This window comes from Ammospiza caudacuta, chromosome 21, assembly GCF_027887145.1.
Source record: "Ammospiza caudacuta isolate bAmmCau1 chromosome 21, bAmmCau1.pri, whole genome shotgun sequence".
NCBI classification, from domain to species: domain Eukaryota; kingdom Metazoa; phylum Chordata; class Aves; order Passeriformes; family Passerellidae; genus Ammospiza; species Ammospiza caudacuta.
The window spans coordinates 1,584,966-1,604,695 of NC_080613.1; the positions used below are offsets into that span (position 1 = coordinate 1,584,966).

Sequence of the window (19,730 nt, forward strand, 5' to 3'; positions counted from 1 at the left end):
GGGCAGGAGGGAACAGTAACAGCTGCACCTGAGCAGGGCTTGAGGCTGAGCAAAGAAACCGCTGCCCTGACCATGGCTCTGTCCATTTCTCACTGAACTCAAAACTGATTTTACTTCATCTTTAACTAAGGTTAAGTAGGAGGGACTTCTACTTAAGTAGAAGTAGAAATTTGCTACTTGGAGGTAGGAAACTTCCCTTAGCACACCAGGGGATTTATCAGAACTGTGATTTATTCCCCTCTCCTGACGCATGTGCTGCCACCTCTGCTGGGAGCGGTCTCGCTGTGCCGGGCAGCTCAGAACTCCTGCTCCACACTGTGCTCCAGCAGCAAAGCTTTCCTAAACCCAGCCCAGTCCCACTGCCAGTGGGCACGAGCAGACACAGGAACAACACTAGAAAGCAGAGACAGCAGGCAAACTGTATTTCTTGTTTAAGACAGAAAATTGCCATTAATCACTCAGATTGCAGCCAATAACCAACAGCACATGCTCTCCACACTGGAATACTGAAAGGTTCAAGGTGAATCACTTTGTTCAAGGCTTGTGCTCAGTCCAGGCTCCAAATTCATAAAGAAGCTTAAGACCTGCAAAGCTCTGTGGCATTCAGTGCCAAACTAGAGAACATCATAATTTAATTTTACAACTGATGATCAGGAGGCAGCAGAGCTCATGTTCTTCCTTCCTCATCAAGAGAAACAGCACACCTGCAGCCAGCATTTCATAAACCACTTTGGAGGCAAACAGTGATACAAATAGCTCCCATGTGGAGTAAGAACTGTTGCAGACTATGACATTTCATGCCTCCAAATTTTCGTTGGGGATAACAGGATGGAACAGAGAAGCTGGTTGACTTAAGTCTTCCGGGCTCTCAAACGATGCTTCAGGAGCTGATTACAGACACTGCCACAGAAGCATTCTCAAGGTAAGTACCACTGTGAGACTACTCCGAATTCCTAAGTATTGGTGCTGATCCTGATCTTGATGCTGCTGGTTATTTGCAGCATTAAGAAAGACAAGCATGAGGCCACAGCCTTACAGCAAGTTTCACAGATCACCAGGCTCCATGCTCAAGAAATGTTCATGTTTTTTAGACTATTCTATGATGCAAAGTGACACCTTCTACAATCACCATAAAACGTACATGAACTTTTTTGCCAGATTAAGCAAAAGATCAGTTTTGAGACTCTTAACTGACAGAATTTATTTGAAGTCTTAAGCAAGAGAAAAGAGCTACTATAACAGAATGTCTTGCCCCAGACTCAGAGGAACACAAGAAAAACAAACAAAGCAGTTGGGAGGTAAAAGCAAGAAGAGCAAAAGCATCAAGAAATGTTCGATAAAGTCTCTGTTACAACTACTGCAAGGGAAAAGAGGAGCACCCAGTCCAACAGGCAGAACACAGGATTTCTTATCATCTTTAAAGACAGAGATGCAGCTGCAGACAGACATCAGTTTCTTCCAATGGTGGAATATCTCTTTCCATCTCCCAAAAGAACACAATAACTCAACTCACTCTAGGGAAGATCCAGTTTTCAACACATTAAAGTGATGGAATTTGGAGTGATTACCTTACTTGTGCCACTTTTCTTAAAAACTGCTGAAATACAAATTGGAATGAATGTTGCTCTAAGTAGCAAAAAAAAAAAAAAAAAAGTAGAGGGTGTCAAGGGTCTCTTTTCAGAACAGCACTTTTACTAGTGAGAAGATGCCAGTGCCCTTCCAGCTCTCACAAGCCTTTCACAGAGAGCTTGTGTTCTCTGATTCATGCCAAGTTGTTAGTTATAACCACTCTTCTACGTTTCTTAAAGAGAACATTTCACATTGGGGAAAACTTCAGTGTATCTTTGAATTAACAGATACAGTCAAATCCATGTATGCTAATATTGCTTTCCACCTGAAAGCTGTGAAAAAATCACAGTTCCACGTTCTTGACAATCAGCCTGTTTCCTCCCAAGCACTTTAGGAAGAATTCTGCAAAGTGGGAAAAAACCCACAGCTAGTGATGGAGAGAGCTCTTACTCAAAACCTAATTACCACTTCTGACATCAGCAGTGAAGACATTACTGACAAAACTGGTTCTTGAAAACGTTCTCCCTTCTGTCAAGTTTTCCACAACAAAGAAGTCCCTCTTTAAGCTCTCTATGGTTAGTTTGATTTAGAAGAACAGGGAACAAACTCAGGTTATTGGTTCTTACCTTCAGTCCTGTTTTTTCATCATCACTACCATTATTTGTAGATGGTGTTTCATCCCCTTGCCTGGAAACCAAGACAAAATCTTCACTGTTAAGAGTGGATACCGAGTCTGAAGAGACACTGATTTTTCCAACAGAAGCCTTGTCATCCATGACTTAAAAAGGAAGTTCGATTCATGAATGAGATTAAATATGTTATAAACTCCTGAAAAACAAAAATCATAAAAATACTTATATAAAACTTCATGCTAAATGCTCAAATGTTTCTTTTCAGAAACCTGCTGACTAATTATAAAAACTAACTCATCTGACAGCACAACCAAGCTCCAACTCCTCTCTCAGTGCACACTCAAAGTCCTGCCCTCATCTTGCTAAGCAGCACATGCTATCACAGCACTGCTTTCCACAGCTCACAAAAGGGAAGTTAACAAAACTCTCTGCAGTATTTCATGGTTATGTCAGTCACCACTTTCTACACATCACACAAAATAGGGCCCTCCATACATACACTCCACTTGCTGACAATTAAGGCCAGCAAAATAAAGTCCATTTATTTCCTTCAATTAATACCTGCCTTCACCTATGCTCACACAAAAATTACTTTTATTTATCAGAGCTCACTGTATGCTGCAGTCACATTCTTTTCCCCCAAGGAAGAGTTTGACCTAAGTCCTGATATTTTGCTCTGAAACCTTGGGACATGGAGCAGTTTATGAATCTACACTGAATTTTCTGTACTATAAGGAGCAATAAAAGCAAAGACTTCCAAGAAGCAAGAAGAACAGCGTAGGCTGGCTCAGTACTGAGAAGCAGAGCCAACAGAGGATTTTAAAAAGCTGGAACTGGCACTGAGAGGCATTTGAAGAAAGGAACAAAAGGTGAAGTTCAGCTGCACACCTTGAACTCTACAGCACAGATTCCCAGAATCCATGGCTCAAAACAGACTGCTGTGATAAAAATGGGTGATTAAATTTCTCAGAAACCCAAATATACCCTTATCTCAAAGGCCTGGGTCTTTACAAACTCCCAAACATAATCAAACTCAAATGCTTTTTTAGCCTCCAGTTTTGCCTTCCAACCTGGAAGCACCATCCCAACCTGGCTTCCAACAGCACAGCCAAACAACAGAGACCTGGCACAGCCCACAGCATTCCTGCCTGAACCAGAACAATACACCAGAAATAGCAAAGCCTGCTTTTATTCCTATCAATGCCCTCCCCACTACCACCAATACAACGTGAAGTCTGTCAGGAGGACAACTTCTAACCAATTACCAATCTCATCACTTAGTGATCCTGCAACATGTTTCAGAGAACTGAAGCAGAGTGTAAGAGGAAGAATGGATGTGGTTTGTTCATGAATGACAACGCACCTGTGATTATTTGATTTATTTTCAAAATCAAGTGTGGTACTTAGATATCCTTTTCAAAACCATTTTAGGATCTACTGACTTCCAGTGGGAATTACTGGCTGGTAAATGTAGGCATGTTGAGAAGTTCTACACACTGGTATTACTCACAAGTATCTCAAAGGTAGGGCAGAATTCTTACCGTTAAACATGCCTTTGTTTTAAGAATTCATTTTAAAACATTTCTATAGAAGTTCCATATTGCACCATCTATATAGACACAGATCTCTGAAAATACCTAAATCAAAGATCTTGAAACACAGACTAAAAATAAGCATCAAACACTATATACCCCTTTGGCTTTACTGTTTTCATTCAAACAGAGCAAACTCATCTTCCACACTGACAGCAGGAGTAGAGGAGCAGGCTTTGATCACAACCAGCTGTAAAGATCGTCCAGGCAAGGTTCACTTTAGCACTTTATTTTGGTATAGTCTGTCTGTCTTGAAGTGCCAATTTCTCCTATTTCCCAAGTGTTTCAATGTGACACCTCTCCCCAACATCACCTTCAGCTCAATAAAAAGCTTCCTATGCTTTACCAGCTCCTGTCTGGTGTAGGGAGGTGTAAACAAACCCCACGTGGATCCTGGGCCACAGCCAGCCCAGCCAACCCCACAGCAGTGTCACAACACAATTGCAACACCAGGATGTCCCAACCAGCCCAACTCTGCCAGCCTAACAGTGAAGTCCCATGAAATTACACAAGATAGGAGAGCACAGGAAAGGGGACAGTGGAGCAGGCAACCGAGAGAAGCTTTTGATGTAGCAGCAAGCAAAGCTCAGACACCCAGCTGTGCTGGAATCAGCCACAGGGGTTCATTGCATTAATGCTCAAACACTCGAGGTGCAAAAGTAATCTTCAAATATTAAAATATTGCCTGCAGTTAACCAAAATTTCTATATCCTCACACTTTGCTTTGCATGGATTTAATTTCCTCCGTTCCTGGCTATCACTTTGTTCCATAGAGGCTCCTACATGGATCATTTTCCCTGAGTCAGAAAGCTCACAATGGCAGAATCCCCACCAGAGCCTCCAAGCCCATTAAAATAAGGGCCAGCCTAGAAGGGCACACATCAAAGACCAGCAGAGCAATTACATGTGGCTCAGGAATCAAACCCCAGGAACACACAGCAGCAGTGACAGTGCTCTTCAGCAATACCTGCAATTGGTCTGAGACCCAAAGCTTTCTGCTCACAGCTCAGCACCAAAAACCTCAGCCAAGCACAGAGCTCAAGGTTTGATGTCCCTCAGAAAGCCAGTGTCTCATCCCTATCATGGAAAGAGACTTTGGTCTGTTTAAGCATAAATAAAATAGGAGCTTTTGAATTCAGCACAGTTTAGCTCCTGACACAAAACTACACCACAATAAGGCAGTGTTTGCCTGAAGGTGTCTTTAAGCTCCACAGGAGACAGTGTCTGGGTAAAACATGAACAGAGAGGCAAACTTCTACCACCCTCTTTCCTTGCTCATCTGTGTAATTAAATGGGTGTTCTGGCCTCTCCTCACACAACAAACTGTTGGAGAAGTTGCAAAATGAGAGTCAGCATGATTGGCTCTTGGGTCACTGCTTTCAATTTTACTTAAAATTCTGGTTCTCTGTGAAATTCCCCTTCACTGCTGTTACACCTCACTCTCTACTCAAGATAATGTGCAGAGGAAGAGCAGAGACCCCATTCACCACGATTAAAATCTTGAACAACTGGAAAGCAAGCCTATCAAAAGTTCAGATTAGTTACACACATTTATAAAACATTTATCTTTTACTTTCCCTCCCTTTCCCAAATATTTGACACCTGACTTTGATTTGTGATCAAAGTTTTCCTTCAAAGTTCTGCCAGAATGAATTTAAAAGAGCTTAAAGCAAACAGCATATAGCAAAAAGGAAAACCAGAAAACCTTCAATTTTACATCACTGGAAGAGGCTGGGGCTTGAATGCCACCCTGGGACAGGTGCAACAAGTGAAGCACAGCACTTGTAACTACAGCTGGGCTCACTGCAGTTCCAAGGAATACCCATAATAATTTCTGGTGCTTAGAACAGCCATGGCCACACAAAAAGACAGAGGGTGAGTGGAAAAATCAACATTTCAGGCATGAACTTCTTCAACCTGAGAGTCAACAGCAGATGTAGCATCCTTAGCACGGAATTTACAGGGAAATGCAACAAAAAAATAAGTCCTGGGCTTCCAGGGCAGAAAAGAGAATAAGCATGAGAACAGGTATGCAAACCAGAGAGGAGAAGGTTTTTTTCCCCATTCATATCTTTCTCAGCTTTTTACCTCAGCTGCAGTTCCTAAAGTGATTCCACAAAGTTCCAATATATCTGATGCAGAATGCACTGGATAAAGAACACTACAGCAATATTAACTAAATTACTGAAGAGCAGTAATTCATTTGCCATAAAAAGCAAAGTCAGAAAGCTTGGCATGCAAAAAAAACTTATATCCTCTATCCTCCAAAACATGAAACCACCAAGTATAGTGTTAAAAATCATGGAAAATGAGAAGGTGACATGCTGAAAAGACACTGAGGTGGCTGAAATACCTCAATATAATGTATTTTCTGTTTCTATTCCTCTGGCTCTATGCTCAGTTTAACAACAAATCCAGTATGGTTCAGTTTAAAGATACAAAGTTCTGCTTTCCAAGTGTTCATCATTAGCATCTTAGTGTGGGTGAACAGTGGAATTTGTGGCAGAGTTCAGAGGCTTTTACAGAGCACTTTGCAGAGCTGTGCTATAACAGAGAACCCAGCATGCTGTAAGACTGAGCTCCTACAGCCTTGCACAGCTGTGGGTTTTTCTACCTGTACAATTCACCTGGTGCACACCTGTTGTTTTAAAATACATTGCAAGTCCTGAAAAAAGCCTGGAAACACTCCAGGTCAATGCCTGTGTTTTATCACAGCTCTGGGGAAAAAAAAAACCCAAGCAGTATAGAAGCAATCAGTAGCAATCTTTTTTCTTCTCACATATCACATGATTAGTCTGCTTAATCACGTCAGACCTTTACCCACCTTCCCTGTGCAACACATACCCTCAAATGCAACAAGAAGTCCTTGGCACTCAAAATGAAGCAGGAAAGCCAGAGGAATACTGCATGTGAAAATACAGATTTAGGATGACTAAAGAGTAATCAATAAAAAATAACAACTACAAGTCTAACTTTCCCTTTCATTTTACAACACACTGTCAGGCACGGATGTTTCCACTAATTTCCAGAGCCAGAAAGAAAAAAGATATTGTTATTGGGAGATAATGGTGTCTCTAATTCCACCGCTCTCCTCACAGATCTCAGGAAGAAGAGTGAATCACTAGACACTGTATGCAAAACCAGGCATCAGATAAAACACAAGAGTTAAGCTAATGCAATCTTTAACAGGTTGATAGCTATTGCCAACATGATTTTTCTTTCAATCCGAATTTGAACTATCTGGCAGAGAACAAAACCCTAATTTTAGGCTCTTGTAATCAGTAAATTCCCCATCCCAGAAACAAGCAGCCCGTCCTGGGAAACTGCAGTTTATAAAAGAAATGCTGACACGGCCTCAGCCAGCCCAGCACAGGAATGCTGCTGGAATGAATTAACTGTGAGCAGTCGGTTCATCCACGCGCCGCAGCTGACGCTCCCCAGCACCAGCCCCATCTCAGAGCGTGCAGCCAGGACCCAGCACGGGCTGCAGGCTGGGAGGGAGCCAGGGTAGCCAGCAGCTAAACAAACTCTGGGGAGATGCTCCATGTACTGCTGGAGCTGCTCTCACTAGGATACAAACACTAACGGGGAGCTACGCTCACCAGACAACCAGAGCGCTTTAAAAATACGCTGTGGAAGAAGCAAGAAAAAAGGAGTTCCATTTGGTGTGTGTTACTAACACTGCCTGCACTTAGGGCTGGAAATTGGAAGGAAACCCCTATGCCAAGCTCCACTGGTTAATTTGTTTACTGTGTACACAAAAATAAGTTTGCTCAGGTCCTTGACCTTTTAAGTAGAGGCCTTTAAAAAGAATACAGCATTTCTGCAAGTCAAACAGCAGCAGGCAACTCCTGTAATAACATGTTTTCTAAGCAGCCAAAAGTCTCAGAAATCCTATCGAGTTGGGCTTTAACAGAACCTGTAAGTAAAACAAAATCTGAAACACAGATCAAGCCATACCTCTATGCCCTACCTGTTCTCCAGCCTGTATTCAAGAAATAAACACAACCTTTTTCCTCTGCCAACCTCTCACATGATTTTTTCCTTCTCTCCAAACCTCTCCTGAATACTTTATCTACTTCTCCTTCTCTCCCCCAAAAAGATCAGGCAAATCTACACAGAGATAAACCACCAACTTTACTTCCAGCAATTCCATTTCCACTTAATTTTTGCTGATAAGTGTTTTTAAACCAACTTCGCACAATCTGTTTGTACTTAATTTTCACTCCAAACAGACACAACCAGTCCTTAAAAATTATCTACTGGGGACATTTTAACTGAAAGAAGCACTTCCTTGACAACAAGAAGGATAAAACCCGCAAAAAACACAGAACTTATGGTACATGAACCAAATAAAGATTTCTGCACGCAACGAAATGCCACATTTTGGGATCCACCTGGAAGCGACAGGCAACAACCGACACCCCGCGACAAGGAGAGGGAAAGCGGTGCCCGGCCGGTCCCTCGGTGTCAGCGCCGCGCCGCCCGGGGTGGGATGCGGGGGAAGCCGGCGGCCCCGGGACGCGCTCCGAGGCGGGGGGTCCCTGTCCCCAACATCCGCGGCTGGGGAGGACGGGCCGGGCCCGACGCCCCCGCCTGCCCCAGGACTCGGCCCGGCCCTGCGGGACCCGGGACGGCGTCACGGCCCCGCTGCCGCCGAGGCCGCGGCCCTTGCGGGCAGAGGGGACGGGGAGGCACCGCGCCGGGCGGGGGACGCGGCCCCGGGGGCGAGGGAGGGACCCGGCGGCAGCGGAGCGCAGGACGGCCCCCGGCTCCCGCACACCGGGAGGGAGCGGCGGCGGGGCAGCGCCGCGGGAGCGCGGAAGGGACGGGGCGGACAGCGCGAACCGCACCTACCCCGGCCGCCGCCGCCGCCGCCGCTCCCGGTGCCGGGCCTGGGCCGCCGCCGCCCCACGTGACCGGGCGGAGGGGCGGCCCCGCCGGTCCTTCCGGGCGCGGCTCTTCCGGCGGGCGGACAATGCGGTTCCGAGTCGCGGTGCTGGGCTGCGGTGGCGCCTGTAGGTCCCGGCGGGCCGGCGGGGCGCGGGCGGCGGCCCCGGAGCGCGGCGCGGAGCGGCCCGCGGCTCCCGCTGCCCCCGCAGGCCGCGCTCGGAGGGCGGCCCGGCCCGGCCGGGGGCGCGGCGGGGCGCGGGGCCGCCCGGGGGGCGCGGCGGGCGGCCGGGCCCGGCCCGGCGCTGGGGCGGCGGCTCACGGCGGGTCTCCTCCCCTCTCTAGGTCTGTAGCCGGAGGCAGGAGCGGCCGCGGGTGCCAGCGCGGGGACGCGGCCCGACGCTACAGGTACCTGCCCCTTCCCTCCGTTCCTCCCGCGGGGCCGGGCCTGGCGCGGACAGCGGCTTCTCCCGCTCTCGCAAAGGGCACCGCGTTCACATTGTTAGGGGATGCTGCGCGGGCTCCCGGCCGAGCTGGAATATTCTTTTCCCGGGCCCCGGGGTGCGGGGGCCGGGCCGATCCGCGGTCGGTAAAAGCCGAGGAAGCACGTGCTTCCAACGGGGAGCCCTGCGCGTCCGACGGGAGCTTGCCTTGGTCTGCCACCCCCCCGAGATAACGGGTTTGGGATTCATTTAATGCTCTTTTCTCTTGGAGATCAGTAGTAGTTGAAACTGAACGTGTGCTAAGGCAAGTCACAACTTTTCGATGTACAGTTTCTCACGATGTGGCTCTTGCAATCTGCCAAAGATGGGCTGAATGGCTGGAATAGCTGTGGTTAACAGCACAGTGTAACTTTAGCGTGGGTGCTTTAACTGCATTCGTATTGTATGAATTTCCAAGGTGGAAAAAACAGACCCACAATTGGACTTCCCTCATCACTGTCCAGAGAAAACACAAAAAGAACCAGTTTGATAATGTGTAAAATTCACTGAAGGTCTATCAGGATGATCTGTTCCTGTCGTTTATATTTGCCAAAGGCTGTTGCCTCTTAAAATTAAGCTTTCAGCCCTAGATATGGGGTTGGTCAGGCAGTGCTGAAGGTGACTGAGTTCTGCAGGTTCAGCAGAACTGGTTGTAGTGCAGAACGATGCCCCCCCTGCTTCCAAACAAGTCTTCTGCAATCCTTCTGAAATCCTAATTTTTGCATGCCATACACTGGAAGATATGCTTGATGGGGGTGATCAGTGAGGAGGTCGTGTCTCCAAATGCTGTATGAGCTGCAAACTGAAAAAGCCCTGATTATTGACAGATGCTTCCAAAAATATTCTTTGAATAGTTGTCTCGTGTGGGCACAATGCCATTCTTGTGTGTACACTCAGCTGACACTTCATGCACCAAGAGAGCAGTATCTGCTTTTATCTATAAACTTCAAAGCTTCCTTTTGAGCTTTATGTGGTATTTGTAATAGTTGGGAGGTGTAAGTTTTGCTTTGTTTTGTAATTTTATCTGACCAAATCTTGCATCATTTAGTCTCCTGTTATTTCTTCACTTCCTGCAATCCTAGTGCTTTGGCAGGATTGTGTGAGCAGTATTGCATCCAGAATCAGTGTAGTCTTATAAATTGTTAAGCAACTGTTGAAAGACAAAAGAACGGTATTTGGTTTATGGAAGATCTGCTGTTCTTCATTCCAAGTCCTATCAAAACAAGAACAAACTTCCTAGAGAAGTGATCTTCCAAGGAACAGCCCTAGACACAAGGCTTCCTTTATTCCCCAGGTATTCAAAACAGGGAGCCTAGCGGAGGCCATTGTGAAGATTTTTTACTGTAATCTTAGGAAAAGCCAAAACAACACAAAAATAACCAACTCCTGCAGGAGAACTCAAAAGACAATCTAATGTGTTCAACCCAGTGCTGCAAAACCCAAAGCTTGCTGAAAATAGAGTTTCCCTTTACATCCTAACTCTTTAGGATATTGCTTCAGTAGAATTTTCGTCATAGCACCTCCACTTAATATTTAGGCTTCATTACATTAAAAAAAGGTAAAAGTTGTCGTAATATGAGATATAAACTTGAATTTTTTCTTACTTGTAATGGACTTCAGTATGTACCGAGGATAAAAAACATAATGGCTGATAAACACCCACTTTATATTATTACTTTAAATCTTTCTAACCTACCTTTTAGAAAACAAAAAGTATTCATTGTTTGGATTTTTCTCTGCTGCTTTTCCTTAGGTGTGCCAAAATGTCAGAAAGATCAGATATTCTTCATTTCAAGTTTGACAACTATGGAGATTCAATGTTACAGAAAATGAACAAACTGAGGGAAGAAAACAAGTTTTGTGATGTTGTGGTCCATATAGATGATGTTGAAGTTCACGGGCATAAAATTGTCTTTGCTGCTGGCTCTCCTTTTTTAAGAGATCAGTTCTTACTGAACGACTCCAGAGATGTAAAAATCTCCATCCTGCAGAGTTCAGAAGTGGGAAGGCAGCTGCTTCTCTCTTGCTACAGTGGCACTCTGGAGTTCCCTGAAATGGAGCTGGTGAACTACCTGACTGCTGCGAGCTTTCTGCAGATGAGCCACATTGTGGAGCGGTGCACCCAGGCCCTGTGGAAGTTCATCAAACCCAAGCAGCCGCTGGAGAGCAAAGAGTGCGAACAGCAAAGCGACTCTTCTGAGCTGAAGGAGCATCAGGGAGACGATGACTCTCTGCAGCAGGACTCGCCTTGTATTCAGCCTTCAGAAGACAGCATGGACATGGAGGATAGCGATATCCAGATCATCAAGGTGGAGTCCATTGGGGAGGTATCAGAAGTTAGGAATAAGAAGGATCAGAATCAGTTTATTTCTTCTGAACAAACTGCACTGCATTCCTCAGAGCCTCAACACTTTCTTATCAACTCCACTGTTGAGAACAGAGCAAGTGAAATAGAGCAAAACCACCTCCACAACTATGCCCTTTCGTACGCCGGCAGCGATAACATCATCCTGGCCTCTAAAGATATGTTTGGGCCTAACAACCGAGGGATAGACAAAGGCCTCCAGTGGCACCATCAGTGTCCAAAGTGCACAAGAGTGTTTCGGCATCTGGAAAACTATGCTAACCACTTAAAGATGCATAAACTATTCATGTGTCTGCTCTGTGGCAAGACGTTCACTCAGAAGGGCAATCTCCACCGGCACATGAGAGTGCACGCAGGCATCAAACCATTCCAATGTAAGATCTGTGGGAAAACGTTTTCTCAGAAGTGTTCCTTACAGGACCACCTCAACCTGCACAGTGGGGACAAGCCCCACAAGTGTAACTACTGTGACATGGTCTTTGCGCATAAGCCCGTTCTGAGGAAACACCTCAAACAGCTGCACGGTAAAAACAGCTTTGACAATGCCAATGAAAGAAACGTGCAAGACATAACGGTGGACTTCGATTCGTTCACGTGTAGCGCTGCTACAGACAGTAAGGTCTGCCAGCAGGCTGATGCCAGCCAGGTACTGGATGCAGGGAAGCTGCCTCAGGCCGTGCTCGGTTTAAGAAATGATAGTACCTGCGTCAATTAAGCAATTAAAACTCGCCCTGTGTAGGGATCGTGACTGAGAGGAGCCAACCGTTGGTTTGGCTTCTTCCCTAAACTAGTGGTGTGCCCTGAAAGGCTACAGATGGTTGGATTGCAAAACCTGGCAGGTCTTCAGCCATCGCTCTTAGTCTTACTTGATATTTTCTGTGAATAGCAATCCTCATTCAGGTTTCTGTCTATGTCTCTACTGTGGATTAAGGGGTTAATTGTTTCATTTCTCTCTGATTAGGAGACTCAAGACTAACACCTTTTGAAAGACTGTTGCTGTGGGCTGCAAGTAAACCATCTGCTGTGCAGTTAGAGGCCTCTCTGTGGCTGGGCAGATGGAGGAAAGCAAAGAGGACAAGTGTGTGAGATAACCCAATATTTTTTTTAAAAGGCACTGGATAACTGAAAACACTCCATATACTCAAATTTAAACTTACCTCTTAAAATTACCTTTCTCTGATCTTACCCCTAGACTCCTGCAGTTGAAATGAAGTATTTTTGTGTCACTTTTTTGCCCTTTCTAAACCTATTTCAAGAAACTTCTGCTGCCAATCAATGCTCTCTTAAAAACTCTCAGGGTTTTTAACCTCAACATGCATTATGAAAAGATGAAACCCTAAATGATTTGGCAGGGTTAGCTGATCATTGCATAGAGCTGTTCAAACTGAGGATAAATTGCAGCTCTGGAATGTGAGAGGCTGGTGCCTGGAGTGCAAATGTGACCTGTTCTTATGCTGGCATACCTGGGATTTTTAAAGGGCACTCGCCAGTGCATGTACTGAGACAAGCTAAACACTTCAAAGCTAAAAGTTATCCTCCATCTTCCGTAAGTTTTGCATCACAAACCACAACAGCTGTTGGGTTTAGAGCAAAGCTGGAGTGGAGAAATACTGCTTTCTGACACTGTGAAAATAATCTTTTTAAAGCTGCAATGTGTAACAAGTCCACGACTTTTTTTTGCTTTTTTCCTTCCTTAGTTCTTGTATGTCTCTCCTTGATGTCTAATAAGGGCCACGTGTCACTTAACTTTAAACAAAAATACCTGCTATAAGAACTTAACATAATTTTTTTTGATTTCTTGAACTTTTTTGAAGTGACCATTAGTGTTTTACAGATCCTAGGATGAGGTATAGGTAGCACAATTTCTATAGGTTAATATATCAGCTATTGACTGTACTCAGCAATACCTCTTGTATACCGCCTTAAACATCAAATGTAGCGGGAATGGCATGTTAATTGGGATTCTGGGATTACACCATGCTGCTTCTCAGAAGTGCTGTGGAATTATCAGTATCCCAGGCAGGCTGAAAGAAGCTTAATTTATCTGAGGCACACCATTCCCAGTAGAACAGCACTGTTAGTACTGAAGTGTAGCATAGACTAATAATCAAATGGCTGATCCTCGGCAGAGAACTGCTGTTTGTGTTAGGAATAAGGATTTCTTCCAGTGCAGCTCTTTTCCACAAGGTTTGCCGTGAGGCTGAGATTATGCTTCCTACCTAAACATAGTACTGTTGGTGTGTTTGAATGAGGGGTGGGGGTGAAAGGCTGCTATTGTATGGTTAAAAATGTAAACAGGTATGACCAAAGGTGTGTAGAGCAAAAAGTGTTGTGTATGTCATTATCAAAAGTTGGTCTTGCTCTTCAGTTCTGTGTGTGTAGAAGTCAGGATTTCCTTACGCAGATATTACACTGATGGACGTTAAAACAAGTTAATGTTGCAGAACGTTTTCAGAAATCCACATACTTTGAAGTAGAAAAAGAAGGTGATTCTGTGAATCAGTTTTTGCAATTGAGTTCTTGAACTACTGCACTTGACTGTTACACGAACTCTTACATGGACAGCTATGAAGTAAGCAAAGGAAATTACATCAGGGCATTCATCTTTCAAGTTGTAGCAAATATATTTAGGCCTAAAGTCTAACTATTTGAGACTTTTTAAATTATTGTTCAGGTTGCTGGGGTAGAAGATAGGTTTGCATGGGAAGAACTGTTTTCCTCTTGAAGCCACCCACTTTCAGAGTTGTTTTGAACTAAATTTGACCGTGACAGTTGCATCTGATGCTTGCATTCTGTCTTCAGGCAAAATCTTCTGTATTGTCTAAACATTTTGATAATCTATTATTCACTAAATGGAAATAAGTTATAGTGCTATGTCAAAATGAAGATAGACGTGGAGAACAAGAGCTTGCAGAGCCAGGTCAACGTGCTGTAAGGTACTAGTGAACAATCCAAGGCAATATGAATATGGACACAAAAAAGAAAATGGTTTTCTGCCACAGAAAGGAATACAACTGCACAAATGCTGGAAAACGTGGCAGCAAAATGGACAGTATTGAAAGTTTTGTCTATCTGGAAAGTTTTGGTTTTTGTGAAATTATGAAGCTGTAATGTTACTGTAAGGAGAATACAGCTTATTGAAGTAGCTGTGGGTGACTTGAAGCTGATACGAAGAGACAAGGAGTTTCCTAAGAAACAAAAGAAGTCATTTGGTCAAGATGCACAGGTGTTCAGTCTACCCTGTGCTGTGGTGATTTGGACGGCTGAGAAGGCCAAGACTGCTGGGCTGCTCAATTAAAGGCTGCTGTGGTGTTTGGCAAGAGCATGGCATAAATAAATAGGAAAAAGCAGAAATGCAGAAGATGTTCTTCACTGAAAATGGACACATCTGTTGGATGAAAAGTGACTTTTACTAATGTCTGCTTTTGGCCTGGCAGAAGGGTGCAGACCAAAAGATTTGTGCAGGAGATGGCTGTGTGGCTCCAGAAACACTGGAGCTCTGAGGGCACTATGCCGATGCAGAGTGCACCGGTGGTAGAGTTCATCGAGAATTTGCCCCTATATGGAAAGGCAAGTGAAGAGTATAGAAGAGGTAATAGAAAAGCAAAATCTGGCTAATGCTGCTTCTCTGAATGACAGATTAAGATGGAGTGAGAATTATGATAAATGGAATATGCAGAGGCAGCTCAATTATAGAGTAAGATGAACTTAATTGTCCATGTATGTAAAATGTTGTCTTCATTGCAATGTCCCGAGTAGTGAAAGATTAGATCTGTTGGTTGTTGCTACTGATGCTGCATATTCAGATGAGGACTATGGCAGTTATCATAATCTGTGTGTTACTGTGTAGAATACCATTTGCTGGTAAGTGGATAGTCTCACAACTTAATGTGCTGTACAACTTCCTGCATATCCTAAAAATAACTGAAGTCTATTACAAAAGTATTTTAATAACTCCTCAGTATATTAGGATTTTTTTAAGTTGGCATTTTATTTATTTATATTATATAGAAGAAGGAATTTTTAGAATTTAGGTTTGCCAGAGGTTTGGGCTCACCACTTCTGAGTGATGGTAGCTTGTGTAGCATGTGTTCCTGCAGCATGTGCTGCAACTGCACAGCCTCCTGCATAGATCAGGGATGAGTCTTTCCTTAATTTATTTTTCTCTTAGAAGACATGTTTTGCAGGTTAGTAACTGAAGAATTTGAAGTGTCAGTCTTTCTCTCCCCTAGCTTTTTGGCAAAACTTAGCTGCCGCTGAACTTTTGTTGAAATAACGTAGAAATTATTTGTGTGGGGCTGATTATGGTTTTGGAGTCACTGGGAAGAATAAAAGTGAGGAGGGAGAATCAAAATGTGATACAAACTGAAACTGTTCGGATAACTCTAAAGTCACGTTAAATGTTAATTTTTATAAACAAAGAGGGAGACATAGTGGTGTCTCCCGACTTGGTAAGGGGTGAGAAGGCAGGACGGACGCCTTTCCTTTGAGATTGTATAATCGATGGACTGAGCATTAGCTACCTCTTCACTGACTGGGCAAAAGTCTTACACTACGTGTGATAACCAAAGCAGGCGGGTCGGCGGCTGCCGGGCGTTGTCCCGTGGCCGTGAAGAAGCCAGCAGCTCGTCCCGGCGGCGTTCGGGCCGGCGCTTCGCCGTTCCCCCGGCGCGTCCCGGCTGATGGCGAGGAGGAGCCCCGGTAGCCGCTCCCCGGGATGCCTTACGGGGGCGGACACGTCGCTACCTCTACCGAACGGTGGGCGAGGCGCGCCCCGGTGCCGGTGCGGTTTCCCCCAGCGGCAACCGCTGTAGCAGTGCCAAGTCTTCTAATAAACGTGCTGCTAACTCTGTCTGCCGCCGCCTCTCATTTCCACCGCGGTCACGGCGCACCGGGGGCGGGCGGGCGGAAGGGGCGGGCGGGGAAGCTGTTCCGGGGCGCTGCGGCACCGGCGGCGGAGCGGGACCGGCTGCGGGCAGCGGCGCGGAGCGGGGGGAGCGGGATCGCGGCCGGCGGCGGGCGGCCCGGGAGCCCCGGGACAGCGGGTCCTGCCCGAGGCGGGAGTGGGCTGAGCCCGGCCAGACGCTCCGGCCGTGCCCGCGGGCCCCGCCATGGCGGCGGACTCGGAGGTGCTGCACTTCCAGTTCGAGCAGCAGGGCGATGCCGTGCTGCAAAAGATGAACCTCCTGCGGCAGCAGAACCTCTTCTGCGACGTGTCCATCTACATCAACGACACCGAGTTCCAGGGGCACAAGGTGATCTTCGCCGCCTGCTCCACCTTCATGCGCGATCAGTTCCTGCTCAACCAGTCCAGGCAGGTGCGGATCACCATCCTGCAGAGCGCCGAGGTGGGCAGGAAGCTGCTGCTCTCCTGCTACACGGGCGCGCTGGAAGTCAAGAGGAAGGAGCTGCTCAAGTACCTGACGGCCGCGAGTTACCTGCAGATGGTTCACATTGTGGAGAAGTGCACCGAGGCTTTGTCCAAGTACTTGGAGATCGACGCTTCCATGGAGAGCGGTACCCAGGCTGCTGAGGGGTGCCACTCCTCGGATGCTGAACTAAGGAGCGGGGATGAGGTTTTAGATAAAGATTGTGAAATAATCGAGATCTCTGAAGACAGCCCAGAGAACGAAGAATACCCCGTGAAACAGGAGGATGGAGATGGAGATGGGGATGGGGATGGCCCACACCCTGCAGCGCAGAGCTTGGTGTCAGAAGGGAAGGACACAAAATCCCCTGAAATATCAACGGTGGAAATCGGCTATAAGGATGATGAAATCTGTATTTTCAGAATGGATTCCATGGGTGTGGCAAATGTAGAGAATGATCATTTTCCTCAGCCTTGTACTTCCTCTAAAACAAATCTGTATTTCCCAGAAACCCAGCACTCTTTGATAAACTCTACAGTTGAAAGCAGGAATACAGAAATGCCAGGAAATCACTTTCAGGCTTTTGTTGGTGACAATTCAGAAGGAACTTCCAGTGGGGCAAATGGGTTCCAGAGCCTGGAGGATTCTGGCAGCTCATGGCGGCACCAGTGTCCAAAGTGTCCCAGGGGCTTTCTGCACCTCGAGAACTATCTCAGACATCTGAAAATGCACAAACTCTTCCTGTGCTTGCAATGTGGCAAAACATTCACGCAGAAAAAGAATCTCAACAGGCACATCCGGGGGCACATGGGGATCCGGCCCTTCCAGTGCATGGTGTGCTTGAAGACCTTCACGGCCAAGAGCACGCTGCAGGATCACCTCAACATCCACAGCGGGGACCGGCCCTACAAGTGCCACTGCTGCGACATGGACTTCAAACACAAGTCTGCTCTTAAAAAGCACTTGACTTCTGTTCATGGAAGGAGCAGCAGCGAAAAGCCAAACCTGAACACTATTACAAAAGTTAAAATAGACTATGATTGATAGCTGGGCAATTGTGGAGTCAGACTCCACAAAAAGCTCCTGGCTAGTGAAATTCTAGATGCAATTGCAGTTCCAGATCCCCTGCTAAGGGAGAGAAGCACAAACAGGTGGCTGGTGATCCAAGACAGGCCTTGGAGCAGGACACCTGCCTGCACCCTTAAGGCTGCTATTGCTGTCAGTGAAAAAAGGTGTTTCCTAGTTGAAAGTTAACTGCAAAATATGGGAAATTATTTCATGCTTCTCTTCCATTATACTGAGCATATCCTGGTACCCCAATGATGTTTTATATTCCTTGTTTCAAGGACAGGCACTGCTGACTTTCAGACTATTACTGATACTGCAATAAGCTGAAGCCTGAGCCATGGTGTTGGTGACAACAGCTGAGGGAAGGGGGTGTTTGTAGTTGTTCAGCAAGTCAGTTGTTCCCATCCAGTTCCTGGATCATTCATGGTGAAATCATCTCCTTCCCTGCCCAAACTTTGGTAGATCTTCCAGAAAGAAGGCGTGTTTTCATACTCAAGTCTGTGACGTTTAAGGACACACAACAAAGAAAAACTAATCAAGGGACCTTTCAGTTTGTCTCTTGCAAACAGAGAATTTGTAAAAGAGAAAGAAACAAACAGTATTGCCTTGCAGTTTATTTGTAACTGGACAGTCCCATGAAAAGGACTTGCTTTTAGTTTTATCAAGTTCTGAATTTTTATAAACTTCTTTCTTCTAATAGTGGGGGTTTTTCTGTCATACCAATGTTTTGCACCTGTATTTGATAAGTTTAGTCCTGTTTGTTGCATCATAACATCTGCCTTCATTTTTTTACAGATCTTAGCTATATGCACTTGTGTGAAATTCAGCTGTGTGCTGTTGGGTAATCATAGTTTCAATGCTAATTTTGTAAAACAGGCATTTCTGTCTGACTAGCAATGGCTTAGCCATAGAGGTCTCATACCCTGATTCTGTAACACAGTAACACAGTCATGATGTGTGTTTGCAGAAGTGTGTTTGTGCTTTCTCACAGGTCATTTTAGTTTCATCATGAGCATCGAGCACCCTGTGATGCAGTCTGTGTCTCTGGCTGGTACATGTTTCTTCCACTTAATGTAATATAAATAAAGAGTTATTTCAGTTGTTAATATGAGATAATGGTACTTACAACTAGGAAAAAGCAATAGTTCTTACTCCTTCCTGTCCGCACCACGCTTTCCTTCAAGTTTCAGAAGTGCTGTTCCAAGTTCTTGCTGAGAGTCCAGAAGTCTGGCCCAAATGCTTCAGAATCTGGCTGGCTCTAAAATCTAAGACAATAGTTTTTAATGTCACTTCACTTTCCTTCCCTGTGTCTATGAGTGCACCAGCCTGTTTGGGGTTTTATTGATCAGCTACGTGAGGGGTTGGCTGTGTACAATGTCTACCCTGCACTTTCCTGTTACTACTTGTTACGGGCATGGTCAGGTGTATGCCTGGGTATTTCCCTCATGAGCACTTCCCTGTGTGCCAAAGGGGAAACAGACTGATCTTTTGAAGTGTATTTTCTGTGGGAGCAGGTTCCGAGTTGTTTTGGTCGTGCATGTAAACATGAGAGGGAGCTGTGTTGTGTGACAGGCCACCAGCATGTTCTCTTCAGTGGCTGCAGTGTCTCAGTAAGCTTTGTGGACAAACCCTGGTCTTGTGCACATGTTCACGTTAGAGGAGTTTGCTCTCCCCTGTCCCTACATGTAACCATGTCTCGTCATAACATAATAAATGAAATGCAAACAAGGCGTTGTGTCAGAAATACATCTTGATTTTTCTGA

The 19,730-nt window shown here is 45.5% G+C and overlaps 3 protein-coding genes across 4 annotated transcripts in view; 2 read left to right on the plus strand and 1 right to left on the minus strand.

Moving 5' to 3' along the window:
- RABGAP1 (RAB GTPase activating protein 1) overlaps window positions 1-8,715 on the minus strand; it is a 60,918-nt gene extending 52,203 nt beyond the window's left edge. The window contains exons 1-2 of one of the 2 annotated variants that reach the window (XM_058818474.1): window positions 8,651-8,715; window positions 2,196-2,397 (exon numbers count right to left, since the gene is read on the minus strand). In XM_058818474.1, the coding sequence (XP_058674457.1) occupies window positions 2,196-2,345 (150 nt within the window). In that variant the 5' untranslated portion in view covers window positions 2,346-2,397; window positions 8,651-8,715. Of the gene's footprint in view, window positions 1-2,195; window positions 2,398-8,190; window positions 8,377-8,650 lie in introns of those variants that run through there. The other variant, XM_058818473.1, reaches the window with a different exon arrangement.
- Window positions 8,716-9,041: 326 nt separating this feature from the next.
- On the plus strand, window positions 9,042-16,378 carry ZBTB26 (zinc finger and BTB domain containing 26). Its single transcript, XM_058818241.1, has 2 exons — window positions 9,042-9,091; window positions 10,919-16,378. The coding sequence occupies exon 2, from the start codon at window positions 10,929-10,931 to the stop codon at window positions 12,243-12,245; it is 1,317 nt and encodes a 438-aa protein (XP_058674224.1). The 5' UTR covers window positions 9,042-9,091; window positions 10,919-10,928; the 3' UTR covers window positions 12,246-16,378.
- Window positions 16,379-16,556: 178 nt separating this feature from the next.
- ZBTB6 (zinc finger and BTB domain containing 6) lies at window positions 16,557-19,560 on the plus strand. The gene has a single exon (XM_058818315.1). The coding sequence runs from the start codon at window positions 16,642-16,644 to the stop codon at window positions 17,941-17,943; it is 1,302 nt and encodes a 433-aa protein (XP_058674298.1). The 5' UTR covers window positions 16,557-16,641; the 3' UTR covers window positions 17,944-19,560.
- The last annotated feature ends 170 nt before the right edge of the window (window positions 19,561-19,730 follow it).